General features: G+C 37.0%; 1 protein-coding gene across 1 annotated transcript in view; it reads right to left on the bottom strand.

Annotated features, from left to right (window-relative positions):
• SEMA5A (semaphorin 5A) overlaps positions 1–22,274 on the bottom strand; it is a 312,339-nt gene that overhangs the window by 68,287 nt on the left and 221,778 nt on the right. The window contains exons 13-15 of the mRNA XM_053950747.1: positions 13,029–13,146; positions 7,615–7,796; positions 5,268–5,411 (exon numbers count right to left, since the gene is read on the bottom strand). Coding sequence (XP_053806722.1) covers positions 5,268–5,411; positions 7,615–7,796; positions 13,029–13,146 — 444 coding nt within the window. The remainder of the gene's footprint in view (positions 1–5,267; positions 5,412–7,614; positions 7,797–13,028; positions 13,147–22,274) is intronic.

Genomic DNA, 22,274 nt, shown 5'->3' with positions numbered 1-22,274 from the left:
ATAACAGTGACCCTTCACAGTAAGCACTTCAAAGGGCTGGCAATTCTGTTATCCAACAGTAATTAAAGATGCAGCTGAAAAAAAGCCTTAAAATCTCTATGCAAACTACTTCAATTTAAGAAACAGTTTTGGTTTTTTTTTTTTTTAATAGTCAACACCGTAAATTTTTCCTTTTTTTTTTCAGGAAAACAAAAACAAAAAAAAAAGGAGAACAAACCAAAAATGAACATAGCATACAAGTAGAATCTTATTTTCATTTCAGCCAGCCAGCCTCTGAAAACATCAGGTATGTTTTCACAGCTAGAGACGTCCCTGCAATTGATCTTTGAGAACTGTGCTACAGCATGGGGCTTTGAGCCAAGTTTCATTATATCTGTTCTTGGCTGCATTTCAAGTCACTCAGCAACCCTTTTTCCCTTTTGCTCTTTCTTTCCCTCTTAATTTGTTCTCAGGACCCACAGGGCTAACATTTTATAGTAATTCAACAAAACATGCAATGCAAGAAACTTGAATCTGTGAAACCACTGCCCTCTCCCCTAACCTAACTGCAGGGAGGTCAGAATGGAGAACAGCCTAGAGAAATGTGGGTTTTGCACAGTGACCCTTCACATTTCCCTTGAAGTGAACCCGAGTTCAAATGCCCGAATAAAGGAATTGTCACACTGGAGGAAGGGTGAACATCCTCTGTCCAGTTGGGTCCACAGCTATTAGTGCCTACAGCAAATTTTACAACTACAATTTCAGTGCAACCAGCATTACTATTCTTGTTTCTAGAAACATCTCAACCTTTAGTAAGACATCCATTTATTCCATTTATTTCAGTGCTGCTATCAAGCACTGAGTACTACAGGCTAACTGCATGACAGTTACAAGTATGCCCTTTTTTATTCCACAGAGAGATGTTATTTAAAGAAATATTTTGTAACTTTGCACTATGGTATACTACTACCATGTGTTTAAGAAAAACAAACTAAGCTTCATCCCTGTGTGCCCTTTCCTGAGCAATTTACTGTTCTGTGGTGGGTAGTTGTGATTACCAGCTGGTGATTTACTGGGATGCACTATAGACTATATTAGACTATACCAACGCTGATGGGAATGCCAGATTCCTTTAACTCAAGGCAGTCACATGACATGCACATGCCCTACTGGATTGAGATTGTTACACTGACAGAAATACCCATCCAAGAGATGGTGGAAGGTGGCATGTGGTCCCAGGGGCTTCTATGGAAGTGGGGGAGCAGAGAAAGCAAGGAGGTGGGAACAGACACTTCCCAGGAGATAAGACATCCATGGGAGTGCAAGAAAGCCTAAAGCCTTGTGGTTTTTAAGCTGCTCTGCTGAAGTGGACTGGGTTTGTTCACACTGCTCAGAAACACGCAGTGCTACACAGAGCAGGCACTTGACCCTCAGCAGCTCCTCTTTCTCATGGAAACAAGCCCAAAAGCTGAATGTTTGCTGAGAACCATGTACAAAATAATGTAACAATATGTCCTGCTTCTAATCGTTTTATACACGCCAAAATATCCAGGGCTTTCAAACATTTACTCCTTGTCTGCAGCCAATTTACTTTTCTAATTGCCATGGTTTTTATTTCTATTCTTTCCTGTGTAATAAAAGATAAGTGCATCCACTGAAAGCAAGGGATTCACATTTTAATGTCCCTCTTTTCTGCACAGATAGTAAGGGGACCAGTGGGCCTAATGAGGCCATAACTCCAGCATCTTCCACAGAAAGGACAAACATTCTCACCCCATGATAAAGTCAAGACAGGATACCACAGACTATAAACTAAGATCTAGAGAATTTCCAGACGCTTCAGTGAATATTTCTTACACAGGAAAAATCAGAAAAATTAAGCCCCTAAGGAATTGATCAAGATGTCTTCCATCTGGAGTCTTAAATACAAAATTAATATCTGATTAGCAAATTTTGTTACAATGTTATTTTTACTCCCTCTCCATATTCTGTCTACATGCACATCAGCTGCACTTTTGACCTACTTCTGCAAGGGGAATTTGCTTTGTAATATAAGTATTTGCTGTTATCTCTCAACTGCTTCCCCCCTGCCCCTTCCCATGCACCTCTTTTAACAGCAGAGCATGAAACAGTTTAACCTATCTTCAATGCTTTAAATTGGCAAATATTGCCATTGATTTTAAGGGAATGGCCAGCAAGCACAGAGCTGCCTGATACATTAGGCATGATAGGATCATGGCTTTCATGAGGTAAAACAAATATATCCTAGACAAACACTTAGCTCTTAACACATGAACAAATACCCTCAAGTTGAATATAGATCCACATCTGAAAGTAAATTCACCTCAGATATACACTGCCTTTTTTGTGTTTGCTTTCTATGGAGTTATGTACTGGATTTCTACTGAAATCACTGTTTGTTGAAAAGCTGTTTCAAAGTTTGGCACGTAGATGGCTGTGGAAACCAAATCCTATATTTATACCTCCTGAACATGTGAAGGTGATTAGAGTACACACATTTACAAAGACAAATGCACTCAATCTGTAAACCAACTAATTCAAATTTTTACTAAAACAAAATATATTTTCATTTTACATATGAGCTGGGTCATCAAAAAAGTAAACTGTTAGGCTATTTATAAACATTGGTTGATTTAAATACAAAAATCTGAGAAGTTGCTTCTTGGCACTTTGGATACAAAACCAGTAAATGTTTCTCAGGAGTTACTGCACATGTAATATTTGTTCAGCCTGCCTAAATGTTATGAGCTTAAAGGAACTGTTTCCATTTGGTGCTCATGTAACTCAATGAGAGTGAAACAGTGAAATAATACTACTGTAAATGCTGGTACTCCATTGCCCTTGCAGCTCAAAACTCTCTACAAGCTGGTAGAGCTATGAGGATACTCATAAAACTCTAAGGACCCAACCAGCTTCCCCTGGGTCCTCCACCCACACCAATGGGCCAAGGACCTCTATTTAACCTGATCCTAACTCTGGCCTGTGGTTTATCTTCCTACCTGGACTTCAGACTTCATTGTCATGATGTCACTAGGATCTAGACTCTTGGTTGGATCTGGTCACAGTCTCCAGGCTTGCCCTGCTCCCCTCCTGCGGGTGATGGGATGGGCCCTGGCTGGCAAATATCCCAGAACCTTCTGCTTTTTACAGCTCTGAAAAGATTTATCCAAGTACTTGGCTTAACACTGACAAAAATCCTGGCAATTAACTGATGCCGCATTCCTCTAGCTGCTTTACAAATTATTTGAAAAGATTTCCTAACTTACCACACCCTCTGGAAAAAAATTAAAGGCACTTAAAAAAATAAGTGTCAGGACATACATGGATAACAAACAAAACCAAGGAATAGGCAGGAAGCAAGCTGTGTGTGAGCAAGCTGTAAGTGAGAAAGGTGCAGGGCTATCGGGAGTGAGGGGTCTTTCAAAGAGACAGGAAACAGTGACAGAAGAACTCTGCAAGAAAAAGGCATTCTGCAGTAAACTCACAGGCACATTCATCCCAGATTGCTGCTGAACTGGATGGAGATAGAAACGACAAATAAGCTGCAGGCTACAAAAGCAAAGCAGTAAATGCTTATTGCTCCTTCAGAACTATTGCATACCAAAATTCAAACCTTCTGGACTGCTATTATTTCAACTCATCATAAGCCACTTTCCAGGTTGTAACTGCTTTTACAGTGCACTCATTTTCTAAATGCTCATATAATTAACAAAGTATTTCTCATGGTTTTCTTTATTTCTGTGAAACTTCTTATCAAACATTTATTCCATGTTAAACTAAAATGAGCAATTACTATTGCCATCTATAGTCCATCATCACAAAGTCTCTCCAAACTGAATTTTTTTTTTTTTTTTTTATGTTTAGTCTCATTGTGTCCTGCCCTGGACTGACCTCTCAGTTCAGGAAAATCAATAACTGTTATTCATGCTGGGACAGAGCTAAATAACAGCAGATACGATCTATGTTTGATGGTGATGGCTTTTTGGTTGGGCAACCTATTTTCAGAAAGCAATTTACAAAAGAACAAAATCCTATCCTCCAGAACGAAATGGTAAATATTCATGGCCTTGAAACAGTCAGAAATGTTCATACATTCTGTGATACTGATCCTTTACATTTAAGAGTTAGAAAGACCAGGTCCCTGGTGATCCGTTAATACGTAAATGTGTGATGCAACCTTGCTTCAATGAATCTCTTAATCTGAAGAAATGCTAGAGTTGGTATTTAATTAAATGTCTCACTGAAACTCTTCATAAAGGTTACTGATTTTAGTTTACATCCAAGAGCAATATAGGATACTACATCATCCATACAGAAACACTGAAGTAAGCTGTAAGTGCATATTGGGAGGAAACATATCTGTATACATCTCTTGGAATGGATGGCTACAGGCCTCCAAATTTTCACACCAATGCTAGTCTTCTGCTATCTAGCTTTCTGCTATGCCTCTGGAAACAACATAATGCATGCAAGAGTTGAAGTTTATCTGAATATATTCTAGCTTGATTTAAAGAAATATTTAATTCCTGTTAAAACTGCAAACAGGGTCCACATGAATTAGAGATGTAGTTAGGGTGCACGTAAAATAGAATGAAAGGCCTGAACTTGACATTCTGAGCTAGTGACAAAATACTTATTCTGGTGCCAAAACAGTGCATGGTGAAATCAAAATCTGAGCTAACTTGATCTGCTCAGTGGTTCAAAAATATATACAAACAATTAAAAAATAACTACCAAGCTTGAAACCCTGCTAAAGATATTTGACTTTAAGGTGTATTATATTTATTGGATAGAAAACAAAGCCCTTGAAACTTCTTTCCATGTTATAGAAATGCTTAATTCATTTACAACAGAAAAAAAATGAACTGACAGCATCAGTAACATAGTGTTGTGACCTTATTATATTTTGTTCTGAATTCCAGGTATTGAGGCTGAATAAGTTACAATTCAAACACAGTGTAATCAATTTTCAAGGAGAATCAATTTTCAGGGTCTCAAGGGACAGCAGCGCACTGCTTAGCCCAATTGTCTGGCACGACCAGGAGCTCTCAGGTGGCTTGGGAGGGATGAAGCTCAGCAAAAGATGAAAGATCTGCTGCAGACCCACAGCCTTGTTAATGGGAATACTGTACTACACAGCAGTAAAGTTACAGAGAGAGTGAAAGGAAAGGGAAGGGAAAGCCAAGGCAAATAAAGGAAAAAATGTCCTGTGGAATACAACTGCACAGAAGAAATTAAAACAGACCATAGAAAAAAAGATAACTCACCTCTCCTCACGATTCTGTCCCACACAGACGCGTCCTCCATGTCGAGGGGTAGGATTGCTGCAGGAACGCTGACGAACTTGAAAGCCTATTCCACAAGTGGTGCTACAAGGTGACCAAGAAGTCCATGGTGTCCAGCCTCCATTTCTGGTAGAATAAAAAGCTCAGGCTCTGTCATCTGTTATACATAGCGAACGGCTGATTAGGTGTGACTGACAGCAAAATCTGGCCTACTAATATTTCTGTAGACGTCATTAATACTGCATTGTGTTCCATTTCTTCAAGAATACTGAACCAAAATAAAGGTACTCTGCTTCGCAATGAATTTGCTTTTGCTTTTAGCAACTGCTAAAATTACCTCCTTACACAAGAATTACAAAGATATGAAGATATTTAGCTGCTTTTGGTCACTTTGTTCTGGGTAAGCTACATATGCAAAGTCCTGGATCAATGTTCTGAAACTAATTTTAAATTACATATCACTTTCAGGGAGATTAAAATGTCAAATTTTGCTACCTTGTCTGAAAGGGAAGTGATTAAAGCCTGGAGGACATAAAGCTCAGAGGACATAATTTTGCTTTCTACAACTACCTGAAAGGATACTGTAATGAGGTGGGGGTTGGTTTCTTCTCCCAGGCATTGATCTATTGATTTTAACATGGGACAGAATGAGAGGAAATGGCATCATGTGTCAGGAGAGATTTAGATTGGATATTAGGAAAAATTCCTTCACCAAAAGGGTTGTCCAGCATTGGAGCATGCTGTCCAGGGAAGTGGTTGAGTCACCATCCCTAGAGGTATTAAAAAACTTGCAAATGTTGTACTTGGGGATGTGGTTTAGTGGTGGACTAGGCAGTGCTTATTAATGGTTGGACTCAATCTGAAGTATCTTTTCCAGCCTAAATGACTCTATGACACTAAAGTAAGCATTAAAATGCATTAGTTCTCAATTTCAATTAGTTCTAATTTTCAATTAGTTCTCAATTTCAATTTCAGGTTATTCTGATAAGATGTCAATACCTTGCTGGCAATTTAACAAAAAAGCTAAGAGAGTTCACATGCTGGTAAGTAGCTTGCATATATGAAAATTTGGAAAGGACTCCCACCCAGCCCCCACCTCCCAAACGCCCTAGAAAAATATATTATAGACCAAAAATCTGACAAGGAATTCCATATTCTGTACTAGAAAAAAAAAAAAAAAAAAAAAAAAATTATGCACTTCAGCTGTTATCCAAAGCTTTAAATGGCTAGCTTGAAGTTTTTGTACTAGTAGAACACCAACAGAAATAAAGAAAAATAAAACAAAACTATATTGATCTTTTGATAATTTATCACAAAAGCAAAAGTTAAAACATTGCCTTACTAATATAGCAGTCTTAACAGAAGTAAGATGTTAAAACAGTAGTGTAATAATGCCAAAGGTAGAATGCAAATCCAGTCCCAAATCACATTCCAAATTCCCGTCTAAACCTGACAGCTGTTGTTTGATTATTCAGTATTTCAGAGCATGTTTATCTTTTCTACCATTCTCCTGAGCTGATGCTATATGATATACTGTTAGATTTTTAGTAATTCTCCTAAAATAGACCATTTTCACTTACACAGCTTGCAGTTACCTTGTGCAGAAATGCAATCAGTTTTATTCACTATCATGAAGTGATTGTGATGTTGAAAAAAAAGAAAACAAAGAATCACTGAAAATAAGCAGAATGCTTCAGTATATGTTTCATCCTGCAATTAAAGTATGTATAATATATGTGTAAAATGTTTTAAACATGAACTTCTGATGCAGTTCCAAATACATAACGTTCTGAGTCTCTTTGAAATTATCTGCTCTCACTGATTTTCTCTGGGAGTGGTCAAGTTCCTGAAGAAGACAAAAGAGTGGCTAAAGATTCTATAAAGACTGACAATAGAACTTGCTATCGTGATACAACTAAAAGATACAATGAAAACATCCAGGGCAGAATGGGGAACTACAATGGTAATATGAGACCTCCAAAAAAGTAAGCCATTCTAACTTCCATAAAAGAAAGTTGCATGAATTACAGAACTGAGAAAAAGTGTAATACTTTGGATATTATCTAACACTGATTTTTTTTTCTCTCAGAGCTTTTGTTAAAATTACCTGAGAACAACGTTATTTGGTACACAGCATTTGAAATTACTCTGTACTCTCTGACTCATTCTCTCTCCTAAAAAGTCTGAGAGAAACTTCCTAATGTCCCATTTGCCCTTTCATGCACAGGATCAGTAGATTTCAGGGGAGATTTCAAAGGGTAGGCTTTATTCTGATTAAGTTAAAAATTTTTAAACCATAAATGATAGAACCTGAAATTGTCATGCATACCTGGAACAGTTGGCAATCTCCATGGTTGGTCCTTCACACAGCCATCCTCCACACTGAGGAGCAGGACTGTCACACATGCGCGTCCTGCAGAGGCAGGAGCCAACACTGGCCCCGTCAGTGTGGGTACAAGGTTTCCACTGTGACCATGTCCCAAAATGTCCATCCACTGTCAGATTCCTCATCTAGAAACAAACACAACAGAAAAGCTTACCTGAGGCTTGGCAGTTCCTTCACACAACCTCTTTATTCTGTTGTGCATGAAACAGCCACCAACAACAGCAGTCTCCACTGGAGTGATACATCTTCCAGACAGCAATCTCCCCTTATAATTCCTGTAGCTGCATAATTTCCACAACTTCTGACCAATCTGAGCCACTGGATGCCACCACACAACAGCAATAACAGAAATCACAACTAACTGTTACCTTTCACAACCATGCCTGCCTACCTCTCGATTGACTTCTGCAATCCCTATTTCCTAAAAATTTCTGGTGAAAATGGAACATGGAGACTGATTATAAAACCCAAAATCAAAAGGAAGAGCCAGCAGAGGACATAGAAGAAATGAAGAAGAGATTCTCTATGAGGATGATGAGACACTGGAACAGGTTTCCCATGAGAAACTGTGGATACTCAATCCATGGAAGTGTTCAAGGCCAGGTTGGATGGGTCTTTGAGCAACATGGTCTAGCCCTTGGCAGGGGGGATTCAAACTAAATGGTCTTTCCGTTTCCTTCCAATGAAGTAATTCTAAACACAGTTGCTGAAGGGTAACAGAACTGGGCTGATCAAACTCAAATCTCCATGATGAGTGTCTTTTTTTTTTTAAAACAGATTTTTTTTTTGTCCTTTTCATAAGGACTAAAAGTGGTTTTAAATATGACAGTCTCTAAATGTTATATGAAATTCTATGTATAAATCCTAGTAACATTTCCAAAAAGCAGCTCCTCATTTCACATGATGAAACAGTTGGCTCCCACAGAATTTAATTCTCAACCCCCTTGGCTGGAAGGTTCAGACCATTCTCACCTTGACTAGAATGTTTCCATCAAGCAGCTGTAACACATTTAATAAGAAGTCTTCATTGCCCAGTTGAAACAAAATTAGCTTAGAAAAGGAGCTTTTCTAAAGAAAATGGGGCAGGACATGGGGAATCCAGCTCCCAGTAAAGACAGATTTTCATAATATTAGTTTAGCAAGGTGTTAATCTTCGCAAATCTGTGATCCTAAATGGAAATTATGACCACTTTTTCACTTAAATATTAAGGAATTTGTCTTTAGTTTGCTGCATGTTAACTTTGAGTCAAGACAATAGCACCAACAAGTGCAAGTAGCATTTAAATTCACTCTTAGTAAGAATAAATATGTATCACTTGTAGTCATGCATTTTTCATCCAATGTGTGAGAACATAACACTTTAATAATTGCTTATATATTGAAACCAGAATTACAGTTGTAGATTCTCATAACTGATCTGAAATGGTATCTTCCTTTACTACTTTTAGTATTTTAGCAGTGGTGAGAGAAGCGTACATTGCACAAATACTTTGAAGATACAAGAGATTCAATTACAGCTGACACTCTGGATGTTAGCTGATGCTTTCCCACCACAGCAAAGAGACCATAATTTCACTACTAATTACCATTCCCACAGTTTATTTTTCACAAGTATCACTTGTGCAAGAACAGCTATGTGTATATTCTGTCAGCTATAACTGACAGCTGTAATTCATCATTTCAAAATCTCTTGACAGCTATTTATTGAAAATAACTCACCAACCTTTGCTCATGTAGAGTTTACATTGTTGGGTTTTTTAAGACAGCAAGAAATACTTCCTTTTAAGTGACAAGCAGACTCATTCTCTCTTACACTGCTGGTCTAACAAATATTTACAGTCCATAAACTAACAATTCTATGTCCTCAGTCTAATTATGTCAGAGATGTGAAAATGCCTTTACTGTTTTCTGTTTCTGTGCTGCATCAAAACATCTTTATTGTTACACCTACAGTTATAAACTAAAGCTTGCCTATGGTTACGCAAGCTAACAGTTGTCTAGGTTTACCATAATACATATTAAATGGCAGAGAAAGTTTACATAAAACATAGCTGAAAGCTTTAACTCAGAAAGATAGATTGATGACATATTCTCTTTATTCATTATTTTTCCTTGCTCCTGCAAAGATCATCCCACTGAGGTCTCTGCTGTTCCCCCTGACTCACCTGCTCTGTCTCTCTGTGAGTATCTCCCTTTCAGAAGTGATATCAAACAATTTCATCATATGACTGTAGGAAAGCAAAATGTACCGATGAGGGGCCTTTGCAGCCCTCACCAGAATCCATGACCATCAACCTTTCACCATCTGACACTTCAAGGGAGAGATCACAGTCAATCAGAGCATCTTGGCATGGCTATCCTCTGCTTTCCTTCTCTACCACCCTGGTTTTGTCACCCTTTCCCTCTTGCTGATATTTTTAGATCTTTCTTCCTTCTTAATGTCCTCCAAATATCCACCTTTGTCTCAAGTCTCTCTGCACCCACCTCATCTTTCTGCCTTGTTCCTCTGCACTCTGAGTAAAGGTCACAATTTTAACTCTGTCAAGAGATTTTTTTGGTTTGAGATTACTTTTGGTAGAATTTAGTGAGTCTGTAGAGTTTCCTGAAGCTCCTAATGAATCAGATTCAGATCCCATACTACACTTTCCCTAGCAATAACTGTAAAAATAAAGCCATTTCATGTTGCATACTTCTGTTAAACAAACAAACAAAACCAAAAGCACAACCAAAACCAAAATCCTGAAAAACATTTTTTAATTTTTATTTTTTTTTTTAATTTCCTTGCAAAGCTTCTAGATATTTTTAAGTGATGAATTGCAAGTTTTCCCATTGGAAATATTTAAAAAAAAAACAATGAACCCTCATTGCCATAAAAAATATTGGATGAATAATAGGGATACATGACTAGCTGGAAAAAGATCAAATGTGCCATAGCATTAATTAGTGTCCATATTTACGCACAATTGCTGTACTCATGCCAACTGAAACAACAACCTAAAAATCAAATTGAGAATTAAAATGGAGCAAGATAACCAAAATAAACATGTTTTTCAAAACTGATCTTCAGAGTCCAGAGATGGTAGCACAGACACTCATCTATCTTTCCTATTCACCTCTCTCCTCTACCATGACATGTCTATAAGCACTCAGCCATATGAATAATTCTGTAGGAAATAATTTCTCTAAGGAAACTGATCACACTTCTTATCCTGAACTAAACTATTGTATAAACAGACCTCTCTCTGATCCAGTTTTAGAAGAAACCGGTCATTCATTATTCTAAAAAAAAATTCTACAATGTTAGAAAGATTTGAGTAATTTTACTAACAATTAAGATATTGGAAGCAGTTGGGATGAGAAGAGGGAGACTAGGTTTTGAATATTCTGTTATGTTCTGCTTGCATCAGTGTCTTGAATATATCTAGCACATGTTAAGGATGCACATAGCTCAGCTGCCTACGAAATTAAATTAATTACATCTTGGCTTATATATCCTGTGAGCAGAGCACAAAAAAATGCTATAAAAACAAATATTTGAAAACCTCGCTAAGCAAAATTGTAATTGATTTCAGTTTGCCAGAATACTGTGTTACGTTAGAGGAAACCTTCTGTGAAGTTTTCCAATCTATTCAATAATGTGATACTTAGTATATATGGCTTTAAAACAGTAAAGACACAAATCCATCCTTTTCAATTTCGATAATTCTAAAATCTTTCTAATATTATGCAAGTTCAATCTGCTCAAGGACAAAATTTCTTTGGAGTTTCACTAGGTCTTTGAATCTCGGATCAGCAGGATAAGTCTCACAGCTATGGATAAATTTCTAAGCAAGACTTAGGTGCTCCCCTGCTTTGATTAGACTGCCATATCCTGTGCACATGTCATATAACAGATACTAAATAATTGTTTTTCCAGTTGAACGGAACAGAATGGAATTATGCTTTCTAAATTATTCCTCCCTCCACTCCGTCTTGGCCTTGTGTTCTATACCTACAAAAGAAAATAAGGCCTAGTGCCACAATTCAAAGACTAAGCACATGAGCAGGCTGACTGTCCATGCAAATATCAACAAAATAAGGCATTTCAGTAATCATAGTATTTTCCCCAAAGTTGCTCCTGATTTCAGCTCAAATGCTAATGCATAATGAATCCAACATTGGCCTATTTTATTAGTCCTCTATGTGAGAAGGTGGAAGCAAAGGACAGGACACGATATAAACATTTTTTAAAAGTTTCAAGAATTTGAAAAAATGTTTAAAAATTGCTATTTAATGTCAAACATAGTCAGAACACAGGAGCACATTCTCAAGGCCCTCAGAATCAATGTAGTGTTAGTATCTATGAGGCTGCTGCAACACATGTAGAGAGCAAAAGTCAGAGCTGGAAGAACTTTATATTGATTTTGCACATCTCTAGTTCACGAAACAAAGCCCAGATTAAGAGAGAGAAGTGTCATCAAGCTGTTAAAGGGAGCTTGTAAACACATGGAGATTAGAAGATGAATACCATTTGAGCATAAGTTTGGAGATGCATGTGCTTCACTGGTGAGTGGGGACAAGATCAAGAAGTCCTTACTAAGAATGAAAGTAGGATTGAGTTGGAATGGCTCCCTCATCATGGGCAGAAGGACAAAGCAGCAAGGATCTCCAAAAAAGAAAAAAATCTCAATAGCCCAAGAAAGATACTTCTTAGCCGTCTTTTTGCATGCTTTGGAGTGAGGGAAAAGAATGAATATTAAAACAACCAGAATAAAATTAAAAATGAGAGATAAAAATAAATTTTGTTGGTGCTTTTTCATATTATATTGAATTTATTCAAAATAATTTTTTAAAGAGAAGTGTTAAGCCACTGTAAATATAAACCCTGCATTTATAGTAATTATCACTTCTGTTGTTAATGTGGGTGAAACTTATGTCATGGAATTCAGCCTTCCAATTCATGGATTTTAGAAGATGCTATTTAGCTTTAGATATTACCAAGAATAATCCTAAAAGAAAAGATTATACCATTAGTGATTAAACTTTTTCAAAGCATATAATAGAGAAAAATTCTGCAGGGAAAAATATGTCAATATCACTAATCTTAGAAAGCATTTGCTTTCAAGGTGGGAAAACAGACTTACAGATAAAAAAAACCCACCCTTTGAAATTACTCTAAATAACTTTATCATAGAAGTAGAACTATTTTCTAAGAAATAGAAAAGAAACTAAATATTCTGATAAAATCTATCAGAATACCTAAGGAAAATGGTATTAAATGCAGTTTTCTGAGCTTGAAAAATCTATGCCAGCTCATTTTCATGTAATTCACATGGAATCAAAGGTTTTAAGAGACAAATGAATGCATTTGGACTTACTGGACACACGGTAATGCTTTGCTCCCACTCACTCATGCTCAGACTTTCTTCCAGCGTTGTGCATTTCTTCATCACCATGTCCCAGCCACAATAAGGGTCTTGGGATCCAATGCATGCACTGTGGATGAAAACCAATCACATAACCAGAATATTTATCTTCATTTGTACTGACCAAAGATTTCTAAGTAACTATGTAGCATCTCTTGGTATTTCATAGGCAGATAGTGAAATTGATCCCAGTTCTGGTATGGCACAGACAAAATGACCAAAACCAGAGGAAAAATTACTTTGAATGCCTATACAAAGCTAGGATTTCTTTTAAGTGCATAGCTGAATTTCTGTCTACATGCATGGTATGTTTTCTCGTCTGATTGTTGTACTTAATTACTAGAGAATTACAGAAATTCATAAAGAGGGTATATTGTCTGCTCCAAGTAAAAATTTCAAGAAGCTACAGTCAGTTTTGGAATTGTAGATGTCTTTTTCAGAAATCAGAGGACAGTGTCAGCTCTTTGAAATTAATTAGAAAACTTTCTGATCTGTTTTCTGCACTTGTATAAAATTTCTGGAAATTAGTTCAAAGGGGCACTAGTGGTTGCCATCACACCTCTTACATATTACATGCTGCACTCAACACTCTCAGGGGCACATGAGGAGGGAAAGAAAAGAATTACAGAGAAGGATGGTAGTCCAGTTTCACACAGACTCTGAAAGATCCACTGTACAAAACTAGAAGTTCATTTCTCTAATAAGTAGCAGATTTCTCTTGCCAAGGTCTAGTGTTAACAGTCCAGGTAATAGGTCTGCAGCTTCATAGCTAAAGATCCGTAAGAAAGGAGGTGGAACTCCCATTATAGTGAAGCACAATATAATTGGTTTAACACTTATAAGAATACCTATAAACTACACATAAAAAATAATGCATTTAAACATTTTTTCTAGATTTTAATAATGTTAGACTGATCATTTTTGTTCAACTCAAATCCAAGGGCATTATCCTTCTCTAATTATACGTTCCCATCACATCTGTTGACTGAAGGGCCACAGAGATGGTTAAGCAACTGGAGCATCTCTCCAGTGATTAGAGGCTGAGAGAGCTGGGAGAGCTGTTTAGCCAAGAGAAGAGAAGGCTCAGAGAGGATCTTATCAATATGTACAAACCCTAAAGGGAGCATACAATTAAGAGGATCCAAGGTATTCAGTGGTACCCAGTGACAGGACCAGAGACAGTGGGCACAAACTGAAACACAGGAGGCTTCAACATGAGGGGACACTGTTGAAGAAATGGTTACTGAGCATTGGCACAGATAGCCCAGAGACCTTCTGGAATCTACTTCCTTGGAGATATTCAAAAGCCACCCAGACATCTCCCTGGACAACTGGTTCTGGGAGGCCCAGCAAGCATTGGACCAGATGACCATCAGAGACCCCTGCCAACTTCAAGTGTTCTGTGATTCTGTCCTAACTAAATTATGTGTTTTATTGATATTTCTATTTATCTCTGGCACTCCTCATGTACTTCCATGTTAACACCTGACCAAATGCAGACTTACTAATTCCCTGGAGTGTTATTCCAAAAATACCATAATTATAAATTTCAAAGAATTCACTTCCACTTTCCACTTGGCAATGTGGATTGCCAGTACCATGTGAGAGCATAGTTCTCATCTGCAAAAAGGGCACAATGTAAGAGGTGTAACAGTCAAAATGGGTATGGGTACCCCTGATCCGGATTCCAGCCCAAAGATAAAGCTTTTTGTTTAGGGAATTTGCTGTTTAGAAGAGAGTTCCCACTGTTGGCTCCTCCAGCTGTGAGTGCTTAGCATTTTTGTAACTCAGGCTATACATGTTTCCATTTAACTATCTAGAAAGTGAGAAGGAATATTAATGCAAATTATGGAAAACTTTAAGAGTCTTGATCGTCCAGACTTTGCAAGATGTGATGTGCAGTGTTCTCCTTCTGAGTATCTCTGATAAAGCATGTGTTTGATGAGAAAAGAATACAAAAACAAATTAAAGGCTGACAGTGCATAACTGAAAATGTTAGCAATGGTAACACTGAAATGAGGATTTGTGCCTCAAAGCCAAAGTGGTCAATTTTCTAACTTCAAAGTGTTCATATTTATAAACTCAGTTATTATGTTTTAGAAACTTTTTATTAAAACCAAAAATATTTCAAAGTCTTTTGAAATATACTTTCACTTAGAACCATACTCCCTCTTTAGTGGGAGTAAGCTGATCCTTCTCCCACTCTGGTCTTAGACCTCATTTCCTCTTTTGTTTTTGTTTTCACTTTACCTTTGATTCAAGGAAATCAAGAAAACTTGCACCTTTCATTACAAGTCACTCTGAAGTTTTAAGTAAGGTGCTAGAAACATATTTTACTGTCCTTACAGTTTTCTGGTATCAGAACAGATCCTAGTTCCATGAGAGAAAAAAAGTTATTGTACTGCTATGACAAAGAATGTTCGATCACTCTGTGAACACTGAAGTGGGGTTTTTCAGTAGCTGACCAGGTTTGGAGTGCTCTGCAGCAAAGTAAAATGAGGTGAATCTTTTCAGAATTTAGTTAAAAAGATCCACTGAGCATATGAAAATTATCATTTTAAGAAGTTAATAACTCAGCTAACCTCATGCAGACAACAAGAGGAAAACTTCCTCCACAAATTAGAGGCATTACCATTCTTCAATAATGGTTTTCTTTACACTACAGTACAGAAATTAATCCTCTAAACATATGAACGATTTCAAGCAAAGCAACAAGAAATTTTTTTTCAGAGAAATAGTCTTCACATGAGAAACTCTAGTTCTGCTGGGATTTTTTTCATTAATGTGCTAATTATTTGTCCCAGATATTATTATATCTAAGTCTCATATTGCAAAAAGTTTGTTTTTTAAAATCTTATATCCAGAAAGAAAAAAAGCCCTACAAAACTGTAATTCAGTCCCATCAACCTCCTTCAGCTCACTGTGTCAGACATATTCAAGAGATGTGGCAGGACCTGACTTAAACAGCTGCCCTGTTCTCAGGTATTGGCACAATTCTTTTCTGTTCTCCACCCTGCCTCACATCGCAGAGGGTTTTCTTATTTTTTTTCCAGATCACCTATATCTCTGAAAAGCAGATATAGTTTCTTTAAAATTAAAAGAAGGGAGGTAATATGAGGGTAAGGTTTTATCCTTACTGCCTAATTATGTCACCTTTTAAAATCATTTTCTTTCCTTTGAGGGATGATTCCTTTGATTTAATGTATATGTAACGGCAGCTAATTATTTTTATCTACTATGCCTAGATAAAACAAGGAAACAGATAAAAAGTAAGGTGACACATAAAAAATCACATAGAATAAAGCTTGTATGTATAAAAATATCAGAACTTCTATCTGAAAAGGGAAATTTAGAGGGACTTAATTTGCAGTTCTGTGTTCTTAGGAAAACTTCATACTGTTTTAAGTTTTTTTTAATGAATCTCTCTCCCTAGAGACAGCAGTAAGAAGAACAGCTTCAGTGTGTACATGAAATAACAAAAGAAACTATACAACATGGCTGTCAAATTTATGTTAATTTTATGTAAGAAAGGAACATCAAAAATCAGATACCACTACACATCTTTATCTTCTTTTCCTCCCAAATCTCTGTCTAAATTAAAGTCATTTTAGATGCTACTATTGAAAAATTAGATAAATTTTAAAGTAGGTATTAGGTATTTCATTTGACAGGGCCCTTTCAGACTGTCACACTGGAAATAGCAGAGCTAAATAGAATTTGTCATCTTGTCTCTAGAAGTATATCTTACATCTCAATTTCAGCAGAGAATGAATGTTTTGTCTGTTAATCCCAGTAGGCACCAGCTCACATCTCTAAGACTTCACATAATTTGTCCCAGCACTGCTAAAACTGGCAATTTTGTGCAGGAAGGAAATTCAGGAATAAAATGAAACTAGTTCATTTGAAGACTCTAGATGCCACTTACCCTATTGAGTCAGCACTCTCTACAAAAACATTAAACAGCCTTTGGCTTCTCCTGACTGATTCTTAATTTTGCTGTGTGTTGTCACTTCACATTTTTTTACCAAATGTAAATGATAGGTAGCAGAATATGTCTCCTGCAAGGCACACATGTGGCAGTGGTGCTACACTTAAGCAATGGGTTTTGACTGACTACCAACAGAACAAGCCACCTCACTCTAAAGCAAGTCAGTAAAAGTCAGGTTATTTCTTCAGCTATTTTATAATTATCATCAAGTAGGCCAGAAAAATTGTCCTACTTTAGTTATATTTAAGATGATGTATTGAGTCAGGAAACAAGGCAGAATTAACAGAATTCAGAGCAAAATATGTTTAAAATTCCATAGACTTTTAGACTAAAAAGAATTTATGTGTGTTCCGAAGAACAAAAAAAAAAACCTTAAGTTTAAAAACTGTATCATAACAACATTAATTTTTAAATATATTTTTAATTTCCTTTGAGAGTGAGAATATATTCCCATATGAATATGAAAGTGCTAATCAGGTATCCTCCTGAGTGGTAACATTTAATTCATACAATATATATAAATGCAAGAGGTGCATCTTCTAAGACTGTTCAAGAAACATTTTTCTGTCTTTACCTATACACAGCTCTATCCATTCCTGAATGAATACATGAATGTGATACCAGACAAAGGTACCTCTCAGTGCTTTCATTACTACTGGTTTTGCAGCTATATACATGTGTGCAATGAAGAACAGTCATCCAAAGATACAGATGAATGATGCAGAAGAACATAAGTGGTAGGGACACAATTTATAAAATCCCAAGTAGCTCAAGCTAAGATGCATGTCAAATATTCAGAATACTGCTTAACCCTCATCTGTACTGCTAAGAAAATCAAATTCTTTAATCATCTCAGACACCCTGAATGGACTATGATTGCTTCCTCTTATTTTAATTTTTTGTAGCATAGTCTAAACGTATTTCGATACAATTCAGTTTTGCAACATAACTGAAAATAGCAGCCTTAAACCCACAAGGTTCTTCCATCAAATCCAGAATGAGAAATTAGTGTATAAAAGTTGTTTATATCACACAATTTGCTGAATGTTGATGCTTCCAAGTGACTATATATGGATCAAATGTGAAACACAACTTTCAGAGCATCCTCTCGACACCCTCCCTTCAGATACTTATATACATTGATAAATCTCCTCTCAGTCTTCTCCTGTCAAGGCTGAACAACTCCAACTCCTTCAGTCTCACCTCACAGAAGAGATGCTTCAGACCCTACTCATCTTTGCTGCCCTCTGCTGCACACACTCCAGGAGCTCCATGTCTTTCTTGTCCTGAGGAGTCCAGAGCTGCACACAGCAATCCAGATGTGGCCTCACCAGAGTACAGGGGCAGGATCACCTCCCTCGACCTGCTGGCAGTGCTCTTCCCAATGCACACCGGGATACCATTGGCCTTCCTGGCCCCCAGGGCACACAGCTGGCTCATGGATAACCTGTCCATCAGGACTCCCAGGTCCTTCTTCACAGAGCTGCTTTCCAGCCTGGGATTATTCTTCCCCAGGTGCAGGACCCTGCACTTGCCTTTGTTGAATTTCAGAAAGTTCCTCTCCATCCAGTCAAGGTCCCTCTGAGGGGCTGTGCAGACTTCTGGAGTATCGGCCACTCCTCCAGCTCTGGGTCACCAGAGAACTTGCTGAGGAGACATCTGCCCCTTCAGCCAAGTCACTGATGAAAGGTTAAACAACACTGGGCCCAGTACTGACCCTTAGGTGACACCAGTGGGCCTCCAACTAGACTGGGACACTGATCACAATCCTCTGAGAGCTGGCATTCAGGCATTTCCCAATCCACCTCACTGTCCACTCATCCAACCCCACTTCCTGAACTTGCCTGTAAGCACTTACTAAGAGTAAACACACTGAATTTAGAATTCCTGAATATTTTGATATTTTTTAAAGGAACAAAATTAATTACATAATGATATATGAAAATTACAGGACTGTTTTAGATTTTTTTTCTTAGAAAACTCAGGTCACTTTTTTTGTTTAAAATAATATCCTAATAAAAACTGAATTGCAAATACGTAGTTACTTATATCCTTGCAATCGAAAAGAAAAAGACAGGTTTCTTTCCCTCATAAGGCTATTTCAAGAAATAAATTTGGAGCAGGCTGTAAAATTCTTGTTTGACAAGAATATCTGCTTACAACACAATACATACATACATACATAGATCACACTTTGAAGAGTTGTCATTAAATATTTCAGGGTCAGCAAAATGTAAATGAACAGTTGTCTCTGATGCATTTTGCAGGACAGATAGACAGACACTTTCTGCAAAAGCTTTCATCTTCACAAAGGCAGAAAGTCTCAAGCTATTCCCTCTGCAGTATGGGACTAATATTCTACTACTTTTGAGTGCAAAAAACTTAAAACTGCTTATTTCATAATTCTGCTGACTTTAATAGTGCCCATAAGTTGACACCTACTGAACATAGCTTTTCGGTGTATCTAATACCTAAAAAAAGAATTGCCATTTTTAATACTTGCTTATAATCTAGACTTGCAGACAGAAGTATAGTTTATCCCAGTCTGGGAAATTTATGAGGACTCTGATTCTGGAATATTACTCTGGAATCAGAGTAATAATTCAGATCAGTCCTCATGTGGTTCTGTCATTATAATGCAGCAGCAGATTTCTTATATTTAAACTGGAAGAAAGCCTGCATATTTTGAAATCAGGAAATCCACCTGAATATCCAAAAATAAATACTCTGGAATTATTATTTCCAAATAGCAATTTCAATTCCATTTGTTGGCAAACTCTTCTGGACACATGAACACCTAGTAATGATTTAGACCACATACTTGTTATTGGCTTGTATAGTATCGGTATATAGGAATAATTATTTTACTATTTAATGTTATAGAGTGTTTATTACCAGGAAAACAGGTTCCCACTGAGTGTGAGGGTACTTCTGAGGATGCAAAATCTGCAGCTAGGGCAAAATAAAGTAATGCAAAAATGGCTGAAATACTTAATCAATAATCTTACTGGAGTTCTAGGAATGAAATAAAGTATATTGTTTTCTTCTGTTAGTTAATTCAGTACCCTTTTTAGCGCTGTGCTGAGTTTTCTTGTGTATGTACAGATTGCTTAACTGATGGCTCATAAAGGCACCAAAATAAGAATAAAGAAGTTCAAAGAGCAAAAGGTTAGTTATAGTAGAATAGCTATGATAACATTACTTAGCAAGACAAGCTTGTGACCCAGTAGTATCTTAGGCATATATTGTAAAAAAAAAAAACCCTCAAAAATTTCCAGAAGTTGGCAGGTTTTTTTATGTCAGAGAACTCACTATTTGTACAGCTTTTAGCAGAGGGCACTATTTATTTACTTAGACATAACATCATAGCAGGATTAGTTTTCAAGCCTTTCAAGTGTGTGAAACCTATCTTCCATCAGAAATACCAATCCTTGACCCTTGCTTGGTTAGATTTTAAAGAACATTGGGCTGATAAAGACTTCTGTTGTCCTTTCAGAATTAATGCACTGAAAATGCCAGTACAAAGTATAACTTTGACAAATTTGCCTCAGAAAAAAATCACTGCCATCCGGGGTTGCTTTCGAAGGCTACAGCTGCCAACAAAAGAAAGCTGTTTCTTTGTTTCAGGGTACAGAGTCTCTATGACACAGATCTTATTCCTTATTATGGGTGCATAGAACCTTCAAAGTGAAACACAGAAACTGAAATTTTAGTGAGTTTAAGTTATTTTCTCATGATAATTATTCTGTTTGTCTCACATTATAGTTAAATAGCAGATATATAAAAGTCAGTTGTGCTTCATGCTTGGCCTACTCAACTCTGAAGAAGTAGAGAGAGATAGAGAATTCATCTGTGAAAACAGCTCCAGTGAATATCATTGATGGATTTCTATAAAAGTTTGATAAACGTGTGAATTGCAATTCCCAGGTGATAATAACCTGGTCAAATCTTAAGGATTTTCCCCAGGGAGAACTGAATTTTGGTAACTGCTCTGCTCTTCCAGCACCTTGAAGATGGCAGGGTTTTTTTTGCGAACTGATTCTCCAAAGTACTGACACATCCCAAATTACTTTTCTCTAGCTGACTCTCAAAACCAGCACAATTATGACAGGATGTTTGAAACTATTCAGGCATTAGCAGAAGTCTGCATGAGATACCCTCCAACTGCCCCCCATGGAAACTGGCAATCCAAATAACTGGCATGGGCAACTCATGAATGATGGAAACATCAGGGCATAATGGAAAGTGCTGAGCAATGTAAACTCTGGGTGTGACAACAGGTTTTGCCCATGGTGAGGTCTGCCGTCACAGTTCAGCAAACTGCACTTAAAACACAAAAAAATCAAACCAAACAAAAAACCAAAAAAACAAAAAGCAAAAAAAAAAAAAAAAAAAAACACAAACCAACCCAAAACAAAAACCACCAAAAAACCCTCAAAAAATTGCCTCCAAATATCTTTTCAAGAGCCTTTGTTAACAGTGTTTATGGGAGTAAAGTCATGTTTGGAGTGTGCTGAAGCAGATGGAATATCTGTCAGAGCAGCAGCAGGTGAAAAGTGCTGGAGGAACAGACTTAAGATGTGCAGAGCATATTAGAGTGATTATAAAGGAGACAAATTACAAATAAAAGCAACAACCACATGCTTTGGAGGCTACTGTGGGAAGATGAAACAATGAATAATGAAAAACAATTAAAATGGACAATCTTAAGAAAACTATCTTGACATTGAGATATTAGCTTATGAAAGAGTCTGCTCAATGGAGAGACTGAAGTTGCATTGTCTGAAAGCTCAGCAAGAAACCTAAACAAAGAGATTAGATAAAATTAGGCACTGCCATTTACACAAAAAGAGCAGATGAGATAGCACGTCTTCAACATTTTGACTTTTTTAAGGCTGTTATTCATACACAAGCATGCCCTATTCCTCAATATTTATGTGAAGTGGATACTGAAGAGTACACTTCCTTGGTCTGGGGGACAGACTGTAGTTATCATTGATGGAATTCCTGAATGAAGCTTTGGCACATTTATACAGCCCTAAGTATGATAAGTGTGAATAAATAAATTAAAATAATACCAAAAAAAACTCCAAAAACCACTATGCTCCAAGGCATTACCTTAGGTAAGGTTTACCCATTGCTAGTCTATTGAAGTAATAGTTAGCAACATAAAAGAAGAATGTGAGTTTTAAAGCACCCAGAAATGCAAT

The sequence above is a fragment of the Vidua chalybeata genome, chromosome 1 (genome assembly GCF_026979565.1).
Source record: "Vidua chalybeata isolate OUT-0048 chromosome 1, bVidCha1 merged haplotype, whole genome shotgun sequence".
In the NCBI taxonomy this organism is placed as follows: Eukaryota; Metazoa; Chordata; class Aves; order Passeriformes; family Viduidae; genus Vidua; species Vidua chalybeata.
The sequence above is the reverse complement of the archived record's forward strand: the minus strand, read 5'-3'. Positions and strand labels throughout refer to the sequence as shown.